The sequence below is a fragment of the Pelophylax lessonae genome (assembly GCF_965119305.1).
Source record: "Pelophylax lessonae genome assembly, chromosome: 2".
NCBI lineage: Eukaryota > Metazoa > Chordata > Amphibia > Anura > Ranidae > Pelophylax > Pelophylax lessonae.
In genome coordinates, this window is record NC_138769.1 from 584,057,959 (window position 1) to 584,083,348 (window position 25,390).

Consider the following 25,390-nt stretch of genomic DNA (forward strand, 5'->3'; position numbering starts at 1 on the left):
TTTAGAGGCTTCCTTCTGGGATGGCAGCCATGCAAACCACTTTTATGCAGTATGCGGCGTATGGTCTGAGCACTTACAGGCTGACCCCACACCCCTTCAACCTCTGCAGCACTCATACATCTATTTCCCAAAGACAACCTCTGGAGCATGTGCACTCAACTTCTTTGGTCGACCATGGCGAGGCCTGTTCTGAGTGGAACCTATCCTGTTAAACCGCTGTATGGTCTTGACCACCATGCTGCAGCTCAGCTTCAGGGTCTTGGCAATCTTCTAATAGCCTAGACCATCTTCATGTAGAGCAAAATTTCTGTTTTTCAGATTCTCAAAGAGTTCTTTGCCATGAGGAGCCATGTTGAACTACCAGTGACCAGTGACCAAATTTAACACACTTGCTCCCCATTCACACCTGAGACCTTGTAACACTAACAAGTCACATGACACCAGGGAGGGAAAATGGATAATTGGGCCCGGTTTTGACATTTTCACTTAGGGGTGTAATCACTTTTGTTGCCAGCGGTTTAGACACTAATGGCTGTGTGGTGAAATATTTTGAGGGGACAGCAAATTTACACTGTTATACAAGCTGTAAACTCGCAACTTTACATTGTAGCAAAGTGTAATTTCTTCAGTATTGTCACATAAAAAGATATAATAAAATATTTACAAAAATGTGAGGGGTGTACTCACTTTTGTGAGCTAATATATATATATATATATATATATATATATATATATATATATATATTTACTGTCTACGTACATTGATGTAATAATACCTGTCCACGCAGTGAGCAGCAGTCAAGACACGGTTAGCACGGATCAGGGAACCTCCGCAGGTGTGGTACCAGCTGCTGCCAGAGAGGTACTGCAGAGATACCTGAAGGAATTAAATAGCAGAATTATAACTTTGCTGAAAGGTAAAACAAGGGTGGATGTTGCCAGAGAAAGTAATCTGATATAATCTTTACTTTTCTAACCTGATTCAATCTGGTGACAATCTGAATAGCTAAAATATTTTGGCATATTTGTATTGCTTCATGTTTATAGATGCAATTTGTGTACATGCTAGCTGCCAATTGTGAATTCATATAATAGCCTGTTACACTGTGTGCGATATTAAAGAGGTTACTATAAGTGCACACCAGTCAGGCAGAACTTTTGGTAGTCTTGGGGACCAGTTTTTTAACATGGATTTAAAGTCTGTTTTTTTTTTAACCTTAATGAATTATCTGCATTACTTGTCCAACCCACCCCCATTCCTAAACACTATCCTGATTCCTGTTACCACTCCAGTGCTGTCCCAGGCTGCTTTCATAGAATATACTGGCAAATTTCCATAGAGGAGGGAGCAGGGTAATGGCTTACCTGCGCTGTGTGTATTTATGGCTTGGGAGCGCGCATGCACTGGTGCTCCCTTGGCACCTGGCTTCCTAAAGAGGCCCTTAGAGAAGAGAGGAGCGGACAGTGCCAGCAGAGGACTGTCAGAAAAAGAGGGAAGGGACCTTTCTGGGCAAAAGTATAACCTTTTTTATTTTAACAATAAAAAATCCACGCTTAGTATCTCTTTAATCTTAACATTCATCTTCTGCACATGGCTTTGCCAATAACTATATCAACATAGTTAAATACTTTAGCTAAGCTCACTTTATTTTTTGACTGACCTTAAATCTATGCCAGCAAGAGTTCAAACCTTTAGTGAGTGCACATGTTCAAGCAATGCCCTTCCTCAGCCGTAACCACATACAGAGTTTAAAAGGCAGGACGCACAGGCCAGAACTATTTGAAAATAATTTACTGTGCCACCTAACAGAACTGTGAAGACCCGAACAAAGTGACTGCAAGGGACTATATAGAGCTCTAATTAGAAGTAATTTGTGCATTTGTTTCTGATTGCAGCCATATGCAGCTAATATTCAAACTTTATCCTGAAAATCATTTCACTTGGGCTAGACACAGTCCCTTAACTTTCCTTTTAATTTGACTCATTCTGTTAAGGTAGGCAAAAACAGGTCATAGAATTAGTACAATTTTTTGGAAATGCTTCACCTCCATAAAATCATCAATAACAAAAACAATGTATAAAGCATTTTTACAATGTATACTGATTAGGGTTGAGCGGACACCTAGATGTCCGTGTTCGACGGGTTCGGCCGAACTTTAAAAAAAAGTCCGGGTCCGTGTCCCGGACTTTTACCGAACTTTTCCCGGACACCGAACCCCATTGAAGTCAATGGGGACCCGAACTTTAAGGCACTAAAATGGCTCTAAAACACCAAAGGAAAGGGCTAGAGTGCTGCAAATGGCAGCAAAACGTAATTAAGAGCATGGCAAGTGCTCTGCAAACAAATGTGGATAGGGAAATAACTTAAAACAACAAAAAAAAACAGAAAAATAAAACAATGTTCTTCTTCATCTCTGAAGGACGAGGCCCATATGGAGTAGGAGGGAGGTTGAGGTGGTGGTGGATGTGGCGGTGACATAGGCGTGCGCACAGGGTGTGCTGGGTGTGCCTGGGCACACCCTAATCACCTAGGGCACATAGCATTGCCAGTGAGGAGATGGGAAAGATCTCCCTGGGACCTGCTCTGCTCTATTTCTCCTTGCCTACAGGTACATGGCCCCGATACATTACTCTCCCTGCTGGCAAACACATGCATGTGTATTTCAACTTTGGGGTGCACACCTTAATGCAATAGGCTGCGCACACCTATGGGCGGTGTAGGTGGAAGCGGCGGTGGAGGAGGACCAGGGCCGGATTAACAGCATCATGGGCTTGGTGCTGAGGATTTTGAAGGGCCTTAAGGGCCGTGCCTTGCCATGCACCCAGAGGAGGAAGGGTGCAGCCATGCATGCCTAATTCAACATGGGATGCTGTCTCTGAAGCCCATAAACACATCCATGCATCGCCAACTGTCCCTCCTTGTCCGGCCTTCACGCTGTGTGGGGAGGTTCTGAGGGTGCTGCCTGGGGAAGCGAGCATAGAAGCCAGACTTCTGTGTTTACAAGTGACAGAAGAGCGGTAACAGTGAATATGGCCAACCCGGGGCCTATATAAAAGGTAGGGGCCTGGAGCTGCAGCTCCAATAGCCCCTACATTAATCTGGCCCTGAGGAGGAGGACGAGGTAGCCAACACTGCTTCTTTTCAAAAATTTTAAATGAGGGTACACCCCAAAAGAGTGAGAAAGAGCAAAAATGGAACAATGGGTGGGTAAGGTCGGTATCCATTGCTATTCTGCATAAGGTACGGAAAAGTCCCGTGGGATCCATGCCTGGTTCATTTTAATGAACGTGAGCTTGTCCACATTGTCTCTGGACAGGCGGCTGCGCTTGTCTGTTATAACGCCCCCAGCCGTGCTAAATACCCGTTCAGATAATACACTGGCTGCAGGGCACGCCAGCACCTCCAAGGCGTAAAGGGCAAGCTCAGGCCATGTGCCCAATTTGGAGACCCAGAAGTTGAAGGGGGCAGACCCGTCATTCACTACATGTAGGCGTGTGCACACATACTGCTCCACCATGTTGGTAAAATGCTGCCTCCTGCTAAGACGTTCCATCTGAGCTGCTGGTGCTGCTGTTTGTTGTGGCGTGCTGACAAAGCTTTTCCACATTTCGGCCATGCTAACCCTGCCTTCTGAGGTGCTGGCGGTGCCCTGGTTGCGTTGGCGACCTCCTCCTCCTCCTCCTCTGCCTTGTGCTTCCACTGTGGCCCCGCTGTCAGATGGGAATGCCAGCAGCATGGCGTCTACCAGCGTGCGCTTGTACTCGCGCATCTTGCGATCGCGCTCCAGTGAGTGAATTAAGGACGGTACGTTGTCCTTGTAACGGGGATCCAGCAGCGTGGCCACCCAGTAATCAGCACAAGTTAGAATGTGGGCAACTTGGCGGTCGTTGTGGAGACACTGCAGCATGTAATCGCTCATGTGTGCCAGGCTGCCCAGAGGCGACGAAAGGCTGTCCTCTGTGGGAGGTGTATCGTCCGTGTCCTCTGTATCCCCCCAGCCACGCACCAGTGATGGCCATGAGCTGGCCTGGGTGCCACCCTGCTGTGAACATGGTTCCATCTCCTCCTCCAGCTCCTCCTCCTCCTCATCCTCCTCATCCTCCAGAACTGTGCCCCTGCTGGACAATTGCGTCCCTGGCGTTTGCGTGTGCAGGAACCCACCCTCGGAGCCCCTTGCGAATGACTGCCCTGAAAGCCTTGGAAATGTTACCTCTTCATCCTCCTCCTCCTCCTCATCCTGTGCCACATCCTCTTCCATCATCGCCCGAATTGTTTTTTCAAGGAGGCATAGAAGTGGGATAGTTAAGCTGAGAACGGCGTCATTGCCACTGGCCATGTTGGTGGAGTACTCAAAACAGCGCAACAAGGCACACAGGTCTCGCATGGAGGCCCAGTTATTGGTGGTGAAGTGGTGCTGTTCCGCAGAGCGACTCACGCGTGCGTGCTGCAGCTGAAACTCCACTATGGCCTGCTGCTGCTCGCACAGTCTTTCCAGCATGTGCAAGGTGGAGTTCCACCTTGTGGGCACGTCACATATGAGGCGGTGAGCGGGAAGGCCGAAGTTACGCTGCAGCGCTGCCAGGCGAGCAGCAGCAGGGTGAGAACGCCGAAAGTGCGCACAAACGGCCCGCACTTTCTGCAGCAGCTCTGACATATCGGGGTAGTTTTTAAGGAACCTCTGCACCACCAAATTCAGCACATGCGCCAGGCAAGGGATGTGCGTCAAACCGGCTAGGCCCAGAGCTGCTATGAGATTTCGCCCGTTATCGCACACCACCAGGCCGGGCTTGAGGCTCGCTGGCAGCAACCACTCATTTGTCTGCTGTTCCATGCTCCTCCACAACTCCTGCGCGGTGTGTGGTTTGTCCCCCAAACAGGCAAGTTGTAAAACTGCCTGCTGTCGTTTACCCCTGGCCGTGCTGAAGTTGGTGGTGAAGGTGTTACGCTGTCCGGATGAGGAGGCGGTAGAGGATGAGGAAGCGGAGTAGGAGGAGTTAGGAACAGGAGGCAAACTGAAGCGCCCTGCAATCCTCGGTGGTGGAAGGACATGCGCCAAATTGCTATCCGCCTCAGGCCCATCCGCCACTGCATTTACCCAGTGTGCCGTTAGGGAGATATAACGCCCCTGACCGTGCTTACTGGTCCACGTATCCGTAGTTAGGTGGACCTTGGCACAGATGGCGTTGCGCAGTGCACACCTGATATTTTCCCCCACTTGGTTGTGCAGGGAAGGGATGGCTTGCCTGGAAAAGTAGTGGCGGCTGGGCACGACGTACTGTGGGACAGCCACCGACATAAGGTTTTTAAAACTGTGCGTCTCCACCAGACGGAATGACAGCATTTCAAAGGCCAATAATTTTGAAATGCTGGCATTCAGGGCCAGGGATCGCGGGTGGGTAGGGGGGTACTTCCTCTTCCTCTCAAGTGTTTGGGAGATGGAAAGCTGAACGCTTCCACGGGACATTGTGGAGATGGTTGTTGGTGACCCAGGTGGTGGTGTTGCTGACAGATCGTCTGTTTGCGGGGTGGCAGGTGCCGGTATCACTACAGATGTGGCTGGAGCGGCCGAGACTGCAGCAGAAGAGGAAGCAGGATGAGCCAGAGACGTTTCTTGGTTTTGAAGGTGTGTACTCCACTGCAGCTCGTGCTTTGCACTTAGATGCCTGATCATGCAGGTTGTGCTCAGGTTGAGAAGGTTTATGCCTCGCTTCAAGCTCTGATTGCACAGGGTGCAAACCACTCGTGTCCTGTCATCAGCACATTTTCTAAAGAACTTCCACGCTAGAGAACTCCTTTGAGCTGACTTTGGTGCGCTCGTTCCCTTGCTGCGTTGGGCAGTAGCGGGCGTAGTGTCTAGGGCACGGCCGCTCCGCTTCTGCACCCTGCTCCCTCTTCTGCTGTGCTGGTGGCTCTGTGCGACCACCGCCTCTTCCTCCAAACTACTCAGGTCACCTGCATGACGTTCATTCCATGTGGGGTCGAGGACCTCATCGTCCTCCACATCATCTTCCACCCAGTCTTCACCCCTGCCCTCCTTGTCGGTCTCCACAATGCTGAACGCCGCAGCAGTTGGCACCTGCGTTTCGTCGTCATCGGAGACGTGCTGCGATGATCCTTGCATGTACTCATCTTGAGAAATAAGTGGTTGGGCATCGCTGCACTCAATCTCTTCCACTTCTGGGGCAGGGCTAGGTGGATGGCCCTGGGAAACCCTGCTGACAGAGTCCTCAAAAAGAATAAGAGACTGCTGTATGGCTTGGGGCTCAGACTGCTGGCCTGATTTGCAAGGGGGTGAGGTGAAAGACGGTTGGACATTGGCTGCAGGTGCCAACTCTGACCTTTCTGCAGTAGACTGGGTGGGAGACAATGTGAAGGAACTGGAGGCACTGTCAGCAGCAAACCAATCTACTATCGCCTCAACTTGTTCTGGCCTCATCACTTCTAGGGGCGTTTGATGCCCTACCAAATACTGATGCAGGTTCTGTCGCCTACTCACACTTGAGGAAGGTGTTTCACTTGTGCGTGTAGCTGGCACAGATCGACCACGTCCTCTCCTTGCAACAGGAGCTCTACCAGCAGCACCACGACCCAGGCCACGGCCCTTATTTGACGGTCTCCTCATATTTCTGTAATTTAAGATCTTGCCCTAGAAAGGTTTTTATTGAATAGCGGAATAGGAAATATGATCCAAAAAAGTGTATGTATCTCGCACGTACAAAACCACACTAGGCCCCAATTACTATTGTTTCTACCCCTAAAAGGATGGATGAGGAGTAGGAGGAGTATGGAACAGACAGCACCCTCAAATCTTCAGAAGTATGAGATGAACCCCAAAAACTTGGAAAGGTGGATCTCACACGTACCGACACAGACTATCCCGCAATTCAATTGATCCTCAAAGGTTTTTATTGAATAGCGGAATAGGAAATATGATCAAAAAAAGTGTATGTATCTCGCACGTACACAACCACACTAGGCCCCAATTACTATTGTTTGTACCCCTAAAAGGATGGATGAGGAGTAGGAGGAGGAGTATGGAACAGGCAGCACCCTCAAATCTTCAGAAGTATGAGATGAACCCCAAAAACTTGGAAAGGTGGATCTCACACGTACCGACACAGACTATCCCGCAATTCAATTGATCCTCAAAGGTTTTTATTGAATAGCGGAATAGGAAATATGATCAAAAAAAGTGTATGTATCTCGCACGTACACAACCACACTAGGCCCCAATTACTATTGTTTGTACCCCTAAAAGGATGGTTGAGCAGTAGGAGCAGGAGTATGGAACAGGCAGCACCCTCAAATCTTCAGAAGTATGAGATGAACCCCAACAACTTGGAAAGGTGGATCTCTCTCACACGTACCAACACAGACTATCCCCCAATTTAACTGATCCCCAAAGGTTTTTGATTAAATAGCGGAATAGAAAATATGATCCAAAAAAAGTGTATGTATATCACACGTACACAACCACACTAGGCCCCAATTACTATTGTTTGTACCCCTAAAAGGCTAGATGAGGAGTAGGGGGGGTATGGAACAGGCAGCACCCTCAAATCTTCAGAAGTATGAGATGAACCCCAAAAACTTGGAAAGGTGGATCTCTCTCACACGTACCAACACAGACTATCCCCCAATTTAACTGATCCCCAAAGGTTTTTGATTAAATAGCGGAATAGAAAATATGATCCAAAAAAAGTGTATGTATATCACACGTACACAACCACACTAGGCCCCAATTACTATTGTTTGTACCCCTAAAAGGCTAGGAGTAGGGGGAGTATGGAACAGGCAGCACCCTCAAACCTTCAGAAGTATGAGATGAACCCCAACAACTTGGAAAGGTGGATCTCTCTCACACGTACCAACACAGACTATCCCCCAATTTAACTGATCCCCAAAGGTTTTTGATTAAATAGCGGAATAGAAAATATGATCCAAAAAAAGTGTATGTATATCACACGTACACAACCACACTAGGCCCCAATTACTATTGTTTGTACCCCTAAAAGGCTAGATGAGGAGTAGGGGGAGTATGGAACAGGCAGCACCCTCAAACCTTCAGAAGTATGAGATGAACCCCAACAACTTGGAAAGGTGGATCTCTCTCACACGTACCAACACAGACTATCCCCCAATTTAACTGATCCCCAAAGGTTTTTGATTAAATAGCGGAATAGAAAATATGATCCAAAAAAAGTGTATGTATATCACACGTACACAACCACACTAGGCCCCAATTACTATTGTTTGTACCCCTAAAAGGCTAGATGAGGAGTAGGGGGAGTATGGAACAGGCAGCACCCTCAAACCTTCAGAAGTATGAGATGAACCCCAACAACTTGGAAAGGTGGATCTCTCTCACACGTACCAACACAGACTATCCCCCAATTTAACTGATCCCCAAAGGTTTTTGATTAAATAGCGGAATAGAAAATATGATCCAAAAAAAGTGTATGTATATCACACGTACACAACCACACTAGGCCCCAATTACTATTGTTTGTACCCCTAAAAGGCTAGATGAGGAGTAGGGGGAGTATGGAACAGGCAGCACCCTCAAACCTTCAGAAGTATGAGATGAACCCCAACAACTTGGAAAGGTGGATCTCTCTCACACGTACCAACACAGACTATCCCCCAATTTAACTGATCCCCAAAGGTTTTTGATTAAATAGCGGAATAGAAAATATGATCCAAAAAAAGTGTATGTATATCACACGTACACAACCACACTAGGCCCCAATTACTATTGTTTGTACCCCTAAAAGGCTAGATGAGGAGTAGGGGGGGTATGGAACAGGCAGCACCCTCAAACCTTCAGAAGTATGAGATGAACCCCAACAACTTGGAAAGGTGGATCTCTCTCACACGTACCAACACAGACTATCCCCCAATTTAACTGATCCCCAAAGGTTTTTGATTAAATAGCGGAATAGAAAATATGATCCAAAAAAAGTGTATGTATATCACACGTACACAACCACACTAGGCCCCAATTACTATTGTTTGTACCCCTAAAAGGCTAGGAGTAGGGGGAGTATGGAACAGGCAGCACCCTCAAACCTTCAGAAGTATGAGATGAACCCCAACAACTTGGAAAGGTGGATCTCTCTCACACGTACCAACACAGACTATCCCCCAATTTCCCCAAAGGTTTTTGATTAAATAGCGGAATATAAAATATGATCCAAAAAAAGTGTATGTATATCACACGTACACAACCACACTAGGCCCCAATTACTATTGTTTGTACCCCTAAAAGGCTAGGAGTAGGGGGGAGTATGGAACAGGCAGCACCCTCAAACCTTCAGAAGTATGAGATGAACCCCAACAACTTGGAAAGGTGGATCTCTCTCACACGTACCAACACAGACTATCCCCCAATTTAACTGATCCCCAACGGTTTTTGATTAAATAGCGGAATAGAAAATATGATCCAAAAAAAGTGTATGTATATCACACGTACACAACCACACTAGGCCCCAATTACTATTGTTTGTACCCCTAAAAGGCTAGGAGTAGGGGGAGTATGGAACAGGCAGCACCCTCAAACCTTCAGAAGTATGAGATGAACCCCAACAACTTGGAAAGGTGGATCTCTCTCACACGTACCAACACAGACTATCCCCCAATTTAACTGATCCCCAAAGGTTTTTGATTAAATAGCGGAATAGAAAATATGATCCAAAAAAAGTGTATGTATATCACACGTACACAACCACACTAGGCCCCAATTACTATTGTTTGTACCCCTAAAAGGCTAGATGAGGAGTAGGGGGGGTATGGAACAGGCAGCACCCTCAAATCTTCAGAAGTATGAGATGAACCCCAAAAACTTGGAAAGGTGGATCTCTCTCACACGTACCAACACAGACTATCCCCCAATTTAACTGATCCCCAAAGGTTTTTGATTAAATAGCGGAATAGAAAATATGATCCAAAAAAAGTGTATGTATATCACACGTACACAACCACACTAGGCCCCAATTACTATTGTTTGTACCCCTAAAAGGCTAGATGAGGAGTAGGGGGGGTATGGAACAGGCAGCACCCTCAAACCTTCAGAAGTATGAGATGAACCCCAACAACTTGGAAAGGTGGATCTCTCTCACACGTACCAACACAGACTATCCCCCAATTTAACTGATCCCCAAAGGTTTTTGATTAAATAGCGGAATAGAAAATATGATCCAAAAAAAGTGTATGTATATCACACGTACACAACCACACTGGGCCCCAATTACTATTGTTTGTACCCCTAAAAGGCTAGATGAGGAGTAGGGGGAGTATGGAACAGGCAGCACCCTCAAACCTTCAGAAGTATGAGATGAACCCCAACAACTTGGAAAGGTGGATCTCTCTCACACGTACCAACACAGACTATCCCCCAATTTAACTGATCCCCAAAGGTTTTTGATTAAATAGCGGAATAGAAAATATGATCCAAAAAAAGTGTATGTATATCACACGTACACAACCACACTGGGCCCCAATTACTATTGTTTGTACCCCTAAAAGGCTAGATGAGGAGTAGGGGGAGTATGGAACAGGCAGCACCCTCAAACCTTCAGAAGTATGAGATGAACCCCAACAACTTGGAAAGGTGGATCTCTCTCACACGTACCAACACAGACTATCCCCCAATTTAACTGATCCCCAAAGGTTTTTGATTAAATAGCGGAATAGAAAATATGATCCAAAAAAAGTGTATGTATATCACACGTACACAACCACACTAGGCCCCAATTACTATTGTTTGTACCCCTAAAAGGCTAGATGAGGAGTAGGGGGAGTATGGAACAGGCAGCACCCTCAAACCTTCAGAAGTATGAGATGAACCCCAACAACTTGGAAAGGTGGATCTCTCTCACACGTACCAACACAGACTATCCCCCAATTTAACTGATCCCCAAAGGTTTTTGATTAAATAGCGGAATAGAAAATATGATCCAAAAAAAGTGTATGTATATCACACGTACACAACCACACTAGGCCCCAATTACTATTGTTTGTACCCCTAAAAGGCTAGATGAGGAGTAGGGGGGGTATGGAACAGGCAGCACCCTCAAACCTTCAGAAGTATGAGATGAACCCCAACAACTTGGAAAGGTGGATCTCTCTCACACGTACCAACACAGACTATCCCCCAATTTAACTGATCCCCAAAGGTTTTTGATTAAATAGCGGAATAGAAAATATGATCCAAAAAAAGTGTATGTATATCACACGTACACAACCACACTAGGCCCCAATTACTATTGTTTGTACCCCTAAAAGGCTAGGAGTAGGGGGAGTATGGAACAGGCAGCACCCTCAAACCTTCAGAAGTATGAGATGAACCCCAACAACTTGGAAAGGTGGATCTCTCTCACACGTACCAACACAGACTATCCCCCAATTTAACTGATCCCCAAAGGTTTTTGATTAAATAGCGGAATAGAAAATATGATCCAAAAAAAGTGTATGTATATCACACGTACACAACCACACTAGGCCCCAATTACTATTGTTTGTACCCCTAAAAGGCTAGGAGTAGGGGGAGTATGGAACAGGCAGCACCCTCAAACCTTCAGAAGTATGAGATGAACCCCAACAACTTGGAAAGGTGGATCTCTCTCACACGTACCAACACAGACTATCCCCCAATTTAACTGATCCCCAAAGGTTTTTGATTAAATAGCGGAATAGAAAATATGATCCAAAAAAAGTGTATGTATATCACACGTACACAACCACACTAGGCCCCAATTACTATTGTTTGTACCCCTAAAAGGCTAGATGAGGAGTAGGGGGGTATGGAACAGGCAGCACCCTCAAACCTTCAGAAGTATGAGATGAACCCCAACAACTTGGAAAGGTGGATCTCTCTCACACGTACCAACACAGACTATCCCCCAATTTAACTGATCCCCAAAGGTTTTTGATTAAATAGCGGAATAGAAAATATGATCCAAAAAAAGTGTATGTATATCACACGTACACAACCACACTAGGCCCCAATTACTATTGTTTGTACCCCTAAAAGGCTAGATGAGGAGTAGGGGGGGTATGGAACAGGCAGCACCCTCAAACCTTCAGAAGTATGAGATGAACCCCAACAACTTGGAAAGGTGGATCTCTCTCACACGTACCAACACAGACTATCCCCCAATTTAACTGATCCCCAAAGGTTTTTGATTAAATAGCGGAATAGAAAATATGATCCAAAAAAAGTGTATGTATATCACACGTACACAACCACACTAGGCCCCAATTACTATTGTTTGTACCCCTAAAAGGCTAGATGAGGAGTAGGGGGGGTATGGAACAGGCAGCACCCTCAAACCTTCAGAAGTATGAGATGAACCCCAACAACTTGGAAAGGTGGATCTCTCTCACACGTACCAACACAGACTATCCCCCAATTTAACTGATCCCCAAAGGTTTTTGATTAAATAGCGGAATAGAAAATATGATCCAAAAAAGTGTATGTATATCACACGTACACAACCACACTAGGCCCCAATTACTATTGTTTGTACCCCTAAAAGGCTAGATGAGGAGTAGGGGGGGTATGGAACAGGCAGCACCCTCAAACCTTCAGAAGTATGAGATGAACCCCAACAACTTGGAAAGGTGGATCTCTCTCACACGTACCAACACAGACTATCCCCCAATTTAACTGATCCCCAAAGGTTTTTGATTAAATAGCGGAATAGAAAATATGATCCAAAAAAAGTGTATGTATATCACACGTACACAACCACACTAGGCCCCAATTACTATTGTTTGTACCCCTAAAAGGCTAGGAGTAGGGGGAGTATGGAACAGGCAGCACCCTCAAACCTTCAGAAGTATGAGATGAACCCCAACAACTTGGAAAGGTGGATCTCTCTCACACGTACCAACACAGACTATCCCCCAATTTAACTGATCCCCAAAGGTTTTTGATTAAATAGCGGAATAGAAAATATGATCCAAAAAAAGTGTATGTATATCACACGTACACAACCACACTAGGCCCCAATTACTATTGTTTGTACCCCTAAAAGGCTAGATGAGGAGTAGGGGGGGTATGGAACAGGCAGCACCCTCAAACCTTCAGAAGTATGAGATGAACCCCAACAACTTGGAAAGGTGGATCTCTCTCACACGTACCAACACAGACTATCCCCCAATTTAACTGATCCCCAAAGGTTTTTGATTAAATAGCGGAATAGAAAATATGATCCAAAAAAAGTGTATGTATATCACACGTACACAACCACACTAGGCCCCAATTACTATTGTTTGTACCCCTAAAAGGCTAGATGAGGAGTAGGGGGGTATGGAACAGGCAGCACCCTCAAACCTTCAGAAGTATGAGATGAACCCCAACAACTTGGAAAGGTGGATCTCTCTCACACGTACCAACACAGACTATCCCCCAATTTAACTGATCCCCAAAGGTTTTTGATTAAATAGCGGAATAGAAAATATGATCCAAAAAAAGTGTATGTATATCACACGTACACAACCACACTAGGCCCCAATTACTATTGTTTGTACCCCTAAAAGGCTAGATGAGGAGTAGGGGGGGTATGGAACAGGCAGCACCCTCAAACCTTCAGAAGTATGAGATGAACCCCAACAACTTGGAAAGGTGGATCTCTCTCACACGTACCAACACAGACTATCCCCCAATTTAACTGATCCCCAAAGGTTTTTGATTAAATAGCGGAATAGAAAATATGATCCAAAAAAAGTGTATGTATATCACACGTACACAACCACACTAGGCCCCAATTACTATTGTTTGTACCCCTAAAAGGCTAGATGAGGAGTAGGGGGGGTATGGAACAGGCAGCACCCTCAAACCTTCAGAAGTATGAGATGAACCCCAACAACTTGGAAAGGTGGATCTCTCTCACACGTACCAACACAGACTATCCCCCAATTTAACTGATCCCCAAAGGTTTTTGATTAAATAGCGGAATAGAAAATATGATCCAAAAAAGTGTATGTATATCACACGTACACAACCACACTAGGCCCCAATTACTATTGTTTGTACCCCTAAAAGGCTAGATGAGGAGTAGGGGGGGTATGGAACAGGCAGCACCCTCAAACCTTCAGAAGTATGAGATGAACCCCAACAACTTGGAAAGGTGGATCTCTCTCACACGTACCAACACAGACTATCCCCCAATTTAACTGATCCCCAAAGGTTTTTGATTAAATAGCGGAATAGAAAATATGATCCAAAAAAAGTGTATGTATATCACACGTACACAACCACACTAGGCCCCAATTACTATTGTTTGTACCCCTAAAAGGCTAGGAGTAGGGGGAGTATGGAACAGGCAGCACCCTCAAACCTTCAGAAGTATGAGATGAACCCCAACAACTTGGAAAGGTGGATCTCTCTCACACGTACCAACACAGACTATCCCCCAATTTAACTGATCCCCAAAGGTTTTTGATTAAATAGCGGAATAGAAAATATGATCCAAAAAAAGTGTATGTATATCACACGTACACAACCACACTAGGCCCCAATTACTATTGTTTGTACCCCTAAAAGGCTAGATGAGGAGTAGGGGGGAGTATGGAACAGGCAGCACCCTCAAATCTTCAGAAGTATGAGATTGTGTTCACTGTACCCCACAAAGATTGAGTTCACTGCACCCCACAATGATTGTGTTCACTGCACCCCACAAAGATTGTGTTCACTGCACCTCACAAAGATTGTGTTCACTGTACCCCCCAAAGATTGTGTTCACTGCACCCCACAAAGATTCTGTTCACTGTACCCCACAAAGATTGTGTTCACTGCACCCTAAAAGGATGTTGTTCACTGCACCCCACAAAGATTGTGTTCACTGCACCCTAAAAGGATGTTGTTCACTGCACCCCAAAAAGATTGTGTTCACTGTACCCCCCCAAAGATTGTGTTCACTGCACCCCACAAAGATTGTGTTCACTGCACCCCAAAAAGATTGTGTTCACTGTACCCCCCAAAGATTGTGTTCACTGCACCCCAAAAAGATTGTGTTCACTGTACCCCCCAAAGATTGTGTTCACTGCACCCCACAAAGATTCTGTTCACTGTACCCCACAGAGATTGTGTTCACTGCACCCCAAAAAGATTGTGTTCACTGTACCCCCCCAAAGATTGTGTTCACTGCACCCCACAAAGATTCTGTTCACTGCACCCCACAAAGGATTTTGTTCACTGCACCCCAAAAAGATTGTGTTCACTGCACCCCAAAAAGGATTTTGATCACTGCACCCCAAAAAGGATGTTGTTCACTGCACCCCAAAAATGATTTTGTTCACTCCACCCCAAAAAGATTGTGTTCACTGCACCCCACAAAGATTGTGTTCACTGCACCCCAAAAAGATTGTGTTCACTGTACCCCCCAAAGATTGTGTTCACTGCACCCCACAAAGATTCTGTTCACTGTACCCCACAAAGATTGTGTTCACTGCACCCCAAAAAGATTGTGTTCACTGCACCCCAAAAAGGATGTTGTTCACTGCACCCCAAAAAGGATGTTGTTCACTCCACCCCAAAAAGATTGTGTTCACTGCACATCAAAAAGGATTGTGTTCACTGCACCCCAAAAAGATTTTGTTCACTGCACCCCAAAAAGATTGTGTTCACTGCAGCCCAAAAAGATTGTGTTCACTGCAGCCCAAAAAGATTGTGTTCACTGCAGCCCAAAAAGATTGTGTTCACTGCAGCCCAAAAAGATTGTGTTCACTGCAGCCCAAAAAGATTGTGTTCACTGCAGCTCACACACAGAAAAATGGATGTGGATCACTGACACCTGCCTATCTCCAATCCCACACCACACAGCAATATCGATTGTAGTTTGTAGAACACAGTTTCCCTAAAATTCAGCAGACTCTGTCCCTAACAGGATTGAGAAGAGATCGTAGATCAGGATTGAGTGCAGATTCACCCCACCCCCCACACAGCAATATCGATTGTAGTTTGTAGAAGACACTGACCCTATAATTCAGCAGACTCTATCCCTAAAATGCCTACAACTCGCCCTGCCTAAACACTCCGACCTGTCCCTCAATTCTATCCGGACACAAATGGTTTTTTCCTGCCTATCTTTCCCTAATCAGCAGCCAGCACGTTGATGTGTGCTCTGTCCCTGATATAAGCAGCATAATGACGCCGCTGCGGCTGCCTCGAACTTATAAAGACTTGGTCACATGCTTCAGACGGCCAATCACAGCTACTAAGACATTTGCAGGCATGGCTGGGATGGCTTAAGGCACACCAGTTAAACGATTGTTGATTGGCTGTTGAAAGCCCGCCATGAAAAGAGCGCCAAAGCATGCAAAACCCGGAAATAAAACGACCGAACACGGATTTTTACCCGAACATACAGTAAAGTGTCCGTGTCCGTGTTCGGGTACAAAAAATCCAATTATTCGGTACGAACACGAATAATACAGTCCGTGTTCGCTCAACACTAATACTGATCACTTATGAAAAATTGTGCTCCAAAGGGTCAATCAAGGATTGGTACTTGTGTGTAACTAACCTGCCATGGCCAGGCATTCTTGGCTGCGTTGGTGCCTCCTACCACACGGCTATTATCATTGTCCTCAAAATAGCGGATATCATCATCATGACAGTATCCTTTAAGCGAAATTTAAAAAGACAAAGTGTGTACGTGAGTACGTTTTGTGAAAATACTGTTATATAATAAACAAGAAAGAAAACTTAATTGCAAAAGTGAATTTGACACATAAAATGCCTGATCACAGTTATTCAGCTCCGAGTAGAAAACTACAGAAATTCCCTTTACCTTTACATTCATTGTGCTATGGCTATTTAATCACTTCCTGACCACCCACCGTGTATTTACGTCCCTAATTTGACATTAATTATCAGAGTTATGGCAGCAGATAGCTGCCATAACCCTCGTATTTTTTTACACGGCGTGCGGTCCACTTTACCATAAAAGTGGTCCCAGCAGGGGATTTGCCACAGGATTTTTATGGGCTGTGGGAGAGGTACCCACCCCTCTCCTGCCGCTTCCCGGTCATTTTCCTTGCTTACCTGAGCCGTCAGTAGCGGGGAAAATTATCCGATCTGCTTGCCTGATGGGCAGGAAGTCGAGTGAGAGAAAGATGGCCCCCACTCCACTCTATGCCCTTGGAGGCCTGGAGCAACGTCAAACGTCACTTCAGCCCCAACTGCCTTAAAGGGCAACATTTTAAAAAAATTAAATAAAAATAAAGACATTTTTTTTTTATTGCTTTAGTGTCTATTTGACCCCAGATCTCACATTAAAGAGGACCTGTCCTGCATATTTCTATTACAAGGGATGTTTACATTCCTTGTAATTGGAATAAAAGTGATCAACATTTTTTTTTGAAAGGGGAAATATAAAAATAAAAAATAAAAATAAAATAAATAAGGAAAAAAAATGTAAAAATTTAAAGTGCCCTGTCCCTCCGAGCTCGCGCACAGAAATCATACACAAGTTGCATCCACATATGTAAACGGTGTTCAAACCACACATGTGAGGTATCGCCATGATCGTTAGAGGGAGATCAATATTTCTAGCACTAGAAATCCTCTGTATCTTTAACCACTTTAGCCCCGGAGGATTTGGCTGCTCAATGACCAGGCCCTATTTTGTGATCCGGCACTGTGTGACTTTAACTGACAATTGCATGGCCGAGCGACACTGTACTGAAACAAAATTGACGTTCTTTTTTCCACAAACAGAGCTTTCTTTTGGTGGTATTTGATCACCTGTGCGATTTTAATTTTTTGCGCTATAAACAAAAAAAAGAGCGACAATTTTGAAAAAATAACAATATTTTTCACAATTTTTTATATGAAATTCTCAAAAAAAAATGTAAAAATCAAAATTTTTTAACATTTTAGGCCAATTTGTTTTCTGCTACATATTTTTGATAAAAAAAAAATCGCAATAAGCGTATTTTGATTGGTTTGCACAAAAGTTATTGCGTTTACTAACTACAGGATAGATTTATGTCAATTTTATTGTTTTTTATTTACTAGTAATGGCGGCGATTTGCGTTTTTTTTTGCGGGACTGCGACATTGCGACGGACAGATCTGACCCCTAACTGACTTTTTTTGACACTTTTGGGGGTACCAGTGACTAAAAATATGCACTGTTACTGTAAAAATGACACTGGCAGGGAAGGGGTTAACTGTACTGGTGATCAAGGGGGTTAAATATGTCCCTAGGGGCATGATTCTAATTGTGGAGGGGTGTGGCTTGTGAAGTAATCAAAGAGACATGAGATCCTATATAGCAGGATCATATAGCCTCTGTGATCACTTCAGGGAGAATGACAGACGGCTGTGTTTACATCAGTCTGTCCTCCTCTCTCTGCTGCGGGAGATCGCGAGTGGCCGGCGGCTCCGACGCGCTCGCTCCCCATCTAACGAGCGCTCGCCCCCTACTGAGCGAGCAGCGTATTACTACGTCACTTTGCCCAGGAGCGCCTGCCTGCCGCAGTGAAACTGCGGTGGCCGGGGCTGAATCGGTTAAACTGGTAACCTGTAGAAATTTTTGAAGCGTCACCTATGGAGATTTTTAAGTACCAAAGTTTGTCGCCATTCCATGAGCGTGCACAATTTTGTAGCATGCCATGTTAGGTATCAATTTACTCAGCATAACATTATCTTTCACATTATAGAAAAAAATTGGGCCAACTTTTCTGTTTTCTTATATGTTAATGAAAAAGTGTATTTTTTTTAAATTGCGTTTGTAAGATCGCTGCGCAAATACGGTGTGACATAAAGTATTGAAAACATCTCCATTTTATTCCCTAGGGTCTCTGCTAAAAATATTTATATAATGTTTTGGGGTTCTAAGTAATTTTCTAGCAAAAAATACTGACTTTAACTTGTAAACAATAAGTAATAGAAATAGGCCTGGTCCTTAAGTTAAATTGTAGTGAAAAACCATTATTAGGGGGGTTCTAGTTAACATTTCAGTATCAGTGCGTGGTTACCTCTCCCACCTTCCTGTTCAGCTGACAGCTGAAAATTTGGGATTCTTCCCTACCTTGAGTCCTGGCAACAGTGGTCCGCTGGACAAATAGAGATAGTGGTCCCCCCCACTCCAAAAACGAAAATGGTTCAAACCCTTCCTTACTCTATTCAAAAAATATATATAAAATCTGGCTTTGCATATACTTTAATTTAAAAAAAAACAACTTCTGGTTTGATTTACTAAAGGAGTTAGGTAACTTTGTTAAATAAATTGTGTTATTATTTGCTTCAATTATTCAGTACCTTCTTTAATAAAATATTTCTGGGTTTGTTTAATTATTTCCCCTATTATATGCTTCAATAAAGTATCGATGAATAGGAAATATCACTTCTTACCGCAGAGGACAAGGGCAGCAAGTACCAGAAGCCTGAGCATTGTGAGGCAGTTGCAGAGACAATCTCATGTACCACCAAGCCTTTCTGTCTCCTCTTTTATACAGTAGAAGGGAGAAGTCATCAACCAGTGAGAACATTTCCAGGTGATAGCAGGTGGGAAGTTTGTCCACGATTCCTCAAGGACAAGAGATATATTTAAACATTTTATAAAAAGATTAGCAAACAGACAAGTTGATACACGAAAAGCTCTGTGTGTTGGAGCTATAGGTTGCCCGAGACAACCATGGTGCCGCTCTGATGGGCAAGAGGGTACTTGAACCTGGTGATGAGAATTTGTTAAATGCCAAAACTGAAATGTGTGAAAATGCTTATAGTGATAAAGAATTAATCTGTGTGTCAATGAAAATGTAAAGGTTAATGTCTTGAATAAAGCTCCCTCTGCTCACAGTGGTGAGGCCGGGGGTACTGAAAAATGTTGTGGTTAAAAATGTATTACCACGAGAGAAAAAAGATGCGATCCCTGATACCTAAACTTAGTTGGTGTAGCCAACGTCCCAGAGAAACGTATTAAAACATTTTGATGCCTCAGGTCAAAGGAAATGGGACTTTTTACGGGCTTAATAAAATATTATATTTATTGGAGATTATTTAGAAAAATTTGCTGTTTAAGCAAAAAATATATATAAATACAGACAAAATAATATAATACCAATGGTGCAAATGGGTTATAGACCCATGTGAGAAGGTGAGAATGGAACGAAAGGTGACAAGGTGAAAATGGTGACTTTTTTGAAACTCTGTCTGTGGGGCTCAGAATTGTGAGCTTGTTGAGAGAGAGTGTGTCTTGTCAGACTTCCGACGCGTTTCGGCGTATATTGCCTTTATCAAGGAAGCGGAGACAGTTCACCATGTCTGAAAAATGTAATAAATGTATATTGAAGTGTATAGTATAACACTATTTGAAAAAAATAGTGAAAAAATATATATAGTAAACACATACAAGTGACCAAGGCGGTTAGGTCCCGGGTTGTACTATTCCCATTGCTCTTCCAAAACTATTCTCACGGGATTTCAGTGGAGTAGCTGTCTGTAATGATATGATTTGGGTGATGGTAATGTTGCCAGTTTGATATGGTTAAGATAAGAGATATATAGGAAATATATGTTGAGCAGACTTACATAGCATAGGGATCACATGGAGGGGATCCTTATCTTACATAGCATAGGGATCACATGGAGGGGATCCTTCTGGTTGGCCTAAAGGTATAGCATATTGGATCAATATTTTGAAAATGTATTTATTTTTTATTAAAAATTTCAATAGCTTTGTCCTGAGAGCACTGTAAAAAATGGTGCTGGTCACTTACAGTTGAAGAACTTGATTGTGATCCAAATTTGTTAATTAGAAGGCCTGTGGAGAATGCTTTTCATTGAGCCTGCATGGTAGAGGAATGTGGTTGGTGACGGTACAAGTATGGTTGTTTTAAATGGTATTGGTGTGAAAACATATTGAGACTTACATATAAGGGAGTTCCAGGTTCAGAGCAGCAGGGGGAGCCCTGGTCATGGATCCTGTTATTTCTAAGGTGAAAGAATATTTGTGCTGATCAGCCTTGTAGAAAGGCATTTGGTGCACTTGTGACTAAAGTACATCCAACAATGCAAAAATAAAGCATTGATTGGATGAAAACTTACGATTTGTAAGGCTGGATTGAAGTGGTATGGGTCCAGAAGAGCATGTCCTAGGGCGTCCGCGTTGTCCCTCGGTTGGAGGGAAGTGGCGCCCTGTTGGAAATCCCCGGCTATATATAGCCCACCGCGCATGCGCAATGGCGCAGGCGTGCGTCATGACGCCGATCATGGGACCGGGTCAGAGCGAGGAAGCGATGCGCGCGCCGGTGAAGTTGCGCGCACATCTCCGGACCGATCCAATCCCAGGTCGGCGTGAAGGCGGTGATGCGCGCGCTGATGGACTGCGCGCGCACCCTACCTGTGACGTGATGGGTATAATGCAGGATGTTCCGTAGCCGCCGACACGAAGATGAGACTTAGATCTCGGGGGATGGTAATCCCCAAAGTCTTTGTCTGTCCCCAGAGAAGGGTGCTCTGGGGCTCCCCGTGCCGGGTGGATTTGGGAAGGCAAGAGGGGAATACGACAGTCCCGGGCAATTAGACCTATCCTGGTCACAGATTGCAATGTGCATAAATGGTACAAACATTAAAAATGTATAGTAAATAAAGGAGATAATTATGCATTGAACATTACATTGAACAGCAATGATAATTACAAGGAAAGGGAGAGGGGGGCTATCCATTTGAGTGGGGTGATCGATGGGCATCGATCGGTGGTACCAAATGAGGGCACACATGTCATACCTGGGATAAAAAATAAAAAATAAATAATAAAAATAAAATGTAGATCATTGGCACCGAGCATCAGAGTTTTGTGGTGAATCTCGCACCTGACTGCGCTCTGGGAGAACACCAGATTATTGTATTGAATAGCTCCAGCAGGGAGGAACTCCTTTTAAGAACCACCACCTCTAAGGCACCAATAAATAAGTCTCTCCACGTCCCCAGGAATATTAAGGACCCCAGGAAGGTCCTATGTGTAGAATCATGGTGCTTTTTTATGACAGACATGCTGGGAGAAATATTAGAATGCTAGAAGGTACAGCCAGTGTATACCTTGTTGTCTCTTGCATGTTTGGGAGAGCTGGTACTGCGAAGTACTGCTAATTGGAGCTGGGTATTACAGGCTGTACATGACAAAGGTGGCCAATATGGGAGTTCTGTGATGCCTTTCATGTTGTTCATGTTGGAAATTGTCGCACGGTGCATTGCCAGGTTGCCTCCTAGTATTGTTCTGTATGAGAGTCACTTTGTCATAATGTGTTGTTAGGGAAAAATGGAAATGTTAAATCCCACGGAAAAATAGAATAAAACCATGGGGAAAGGAAAGTATATACTTTCCTTTCCCCATGGTTTTATTCTATTTTTCCCACGGGATTTAACATTTCCATTTTTCCCTAACAACACATTATGCAGAGCACCGCTTTGTTTCAAAAGATTTTTTCTATTGGCCACCTTCATTTTTCCATTGGCAATTGAATTGTTTGCGGAAGAGGCTTACTACTATTCTGCCTAGCAACAGACGACATCTTTTGGTGTTTTTTAATCATTGGTTTATGAAGTCCGGTTGCCTGGTAACCATTCAACATAAATAGAAATCGGGAATGGCGTGACTTTACGCACCTGATGACGTCAGCTGTGACGAAACGCGTCGTGCATGGTTACGTCATTTCCGCCCCACTGGAACGCAGATCCGGTCGCTGGTTTTCATAGCGTCCCAGAAGTAGCCGCCAATGAGGGACTCGCGGCACCTACTGCTTCTTATGTCTGTTTTACCTCGTTCAAATGTGAGTACGATTCTTGATTTTATGCCTAATAAATAAATTAAACGGTACATCACTATATGAGGTCTTCCTTTTTACATACTACCTCGGGATATCTCCCTACATTTGAGAGAGGAATATTATGGTGATCTTGTGTATTGGCAACATCTGACCGCGCTGAGAGGGGACACCCAGGGATATTTCTACCTAAGAGCCCACTACTAGGATCCGTAGGAAAGAGGCTATTATCCTAAAGCTTATTACCCCTGTAGGGGTATATATCTCTGGTGAGTGCGGGATATACTGGAGGGGTGCATGTTTTTCTTCACCCTACACTTATCACCGGGATCACCCCTCGAATAATATTGAAGCACCATTGGTTTATGAAGCACTTTTTTGCAAGCACTTTATGGACTGATTTTGGACTTTTTTGAGTTAATATATATATATATATATATATATATATATATATATATATATTTAATACTTTTGGTGTTTTCACTAGATATTTTACACTGGCACTTTGTTTATTGTCATTTTTTATTGATTGCACATATCACTTTATGCTCACAACTTATGTGTCTATTTTTATTTTTATTTTTAATTTCTAAAATAATGTTTGGATAACTTTTATATAATTTTTCATACAACATTTTTACATAGGTTTATTCACAGTGTTTTACATATAATTGCACACTTGTATTTTATTGCACGATATTTTAACCCCTTCCACAATAGTATATATTTACCTTTTAATAGGCAGCGCCATTTTACCTCGTTTATTTCTTTACTGTACGATATAGCCCATTGGACTATATTTTGGGGTAGGCTGCAGCCTAACTTACATCCATAAGCGCGGAATTTTTATCTCTTTTACTTTGGAGTACTGTTGGACAGGACAGAAGTCTGGCGGAAGTGCAAGGGGACACAAGTATATGTGATTTCATAGGGGTCATTAACCCAAAGGGGAAATTATGCAATGGTGATTTGATGTCAAGACAGTTGCTGGAAGAGGGTCAATTGCCAGGGGAGTGGGTTGATAGTGAAGTTGTCATGGTAGACAACCACTTTAGTTTGTGCGATTTTTCTCCAGACGCTGCCTGGCAGAACACTGGAGAAATTAATTGTGATAAATGTGTTAGTGGTGAAACTGATGAAATAAAGCATGCAGTGTACATGGGGAAACAAGCGAAGTTAAGTTTGGACAGTAAGAGGTTCCCCGTAAATAGATGGCAGAGAGGGACCGGTGTCACCCCAATCAAAGTGGGTTTTCCTTTTGCTAAAAAAGGTGTTTAAGAAGGTGACCCCTTTAAAGGTAAAGAGAAAAGGGTTGGAGAAAACTGAACAAGTCCTTGGTAAATTCACTGATAGTAAAATGACTAGTGTGAACCCAAAGAAAAGATTTTGCTTTTGGAAGCACACCTGTAAATAGTTGTCACAACCCACCTGGGGTCTTGCAGTGGAGAGGGAACCCAGTTGCAGTGGAACAGCACTCCCTTACAATCACGACCCTCAGGAGTCCCTGGAAGTGGGAAAAGGACCCCGTAGGGTCTGTGGTGGCACGGAGGCCTTTAATGAAGAGGAGGAGGTAAGGTCGACAACTCTGGAGTCAGGTCTGGCAGGCAATCAAGGAGTATCCACCTGAGGGAGAAAGGATCAGGAACCAGGAACACAGACAATGCAATTAGCAGACACACAGGAGCAAGGAAAATAATTAAAGCACTGACTGGAAGGTGTGCTTGGTTTATATAGGGAGCCAGGATCACATGACCCGCCACCTCCCACCAGTAGGTGGGGCTGCCAGGGGCTATAAAGGGAGGTCAGAGACCCAGCGCCATCTTGGTTTGCTTCATAGAACCTGATCTTACCAGATCTTCAACTCTCCTCTCTCCCTCTGTGTAAAACACTGTAACCGCATGGCGGCCGCCATCTTGCCATGACAGTGTGCTGCTGCAGTCCTCAGAGGTGAGGGGAGGAGAAGGAGCCACCGCAGACCCGGAGGGGGTGTCTCTGTGACCGGCAAACACCGAGACTCTGTTGCGAGAACGCCGCAGGCGCCCAGACGCAGGTGAGTACGCGGCAGTGCCGTGACAATAGTCATGGGGATGTCTGTGTAGAGCCCAAGTCAGTACGGCAGGGGGGCACAGGGGAAGTCACCTCACAATACAGGCGATAGAGTTTTCCTTTAAAAGTCATGTTGATCAGGAACAGACACATGTGGGTGATAGATGGCACAGAAGTGCACAGCTGAAGGTTTGGGCTTGTGTGTCCTGCCCCATCCTGGGTTAAAACAAGGGGGGATATGTGGCAGAGCGTTGCCCTGTCAGGGTCTAGAACGTGATTTTGACCCAGAATTCTCAACCAGACAGGTTGAGGGGCTCCAGTGGGCTTGTGCATGAAGAGGAAACTGGCTTTTCAGTTTCCTAATGGTTTCTAAAGTCAATTTTGGGACCTGGAGCCTGGAGATTTCTAAGTGATCCGGGTGGGATGAAATCTCCAATCCTGGGTCCAGGTATTCAAAACAGCCAGCATACTAATTGGTCAGGTGTGTGCTGGGCTTTTAGTAGTGACCTGACAATGGTTCTGGGCCCCACCCCGGCAGACAGGAGGTCTGTCCCAGGTGTCAGG

The 25,390-nt window shown here is 44.5% G+C and overlaps 1 protein-coding gene across 1 annotated transcript in view; it reads right to left on the reverse strand.

Moving 5' to 3' along the window:
* LOC309548196 (chymotrypsin-like elastase family member 1) overlaps positions 1-25,390 on the reverse strand; it is a gene marked incomplete at its 5' end in the record, with an annotated part of 43,661 nt that overhangs the window by 8,617 nt on the left and 9,654 nt on the right. The window contains 2 exons of the mRNA XM_082248151.1: positions 777-877; positions 16,532-16,629. Of these exons, the coding sequence (XP_082104277.1) occupies positions 777-877; positions 16,532-16,629 (199 nt within the window). The remainder of the gene's footprint in view (positions 1-776; positions 878-16,531; positions 16,630-25,390) is intronic.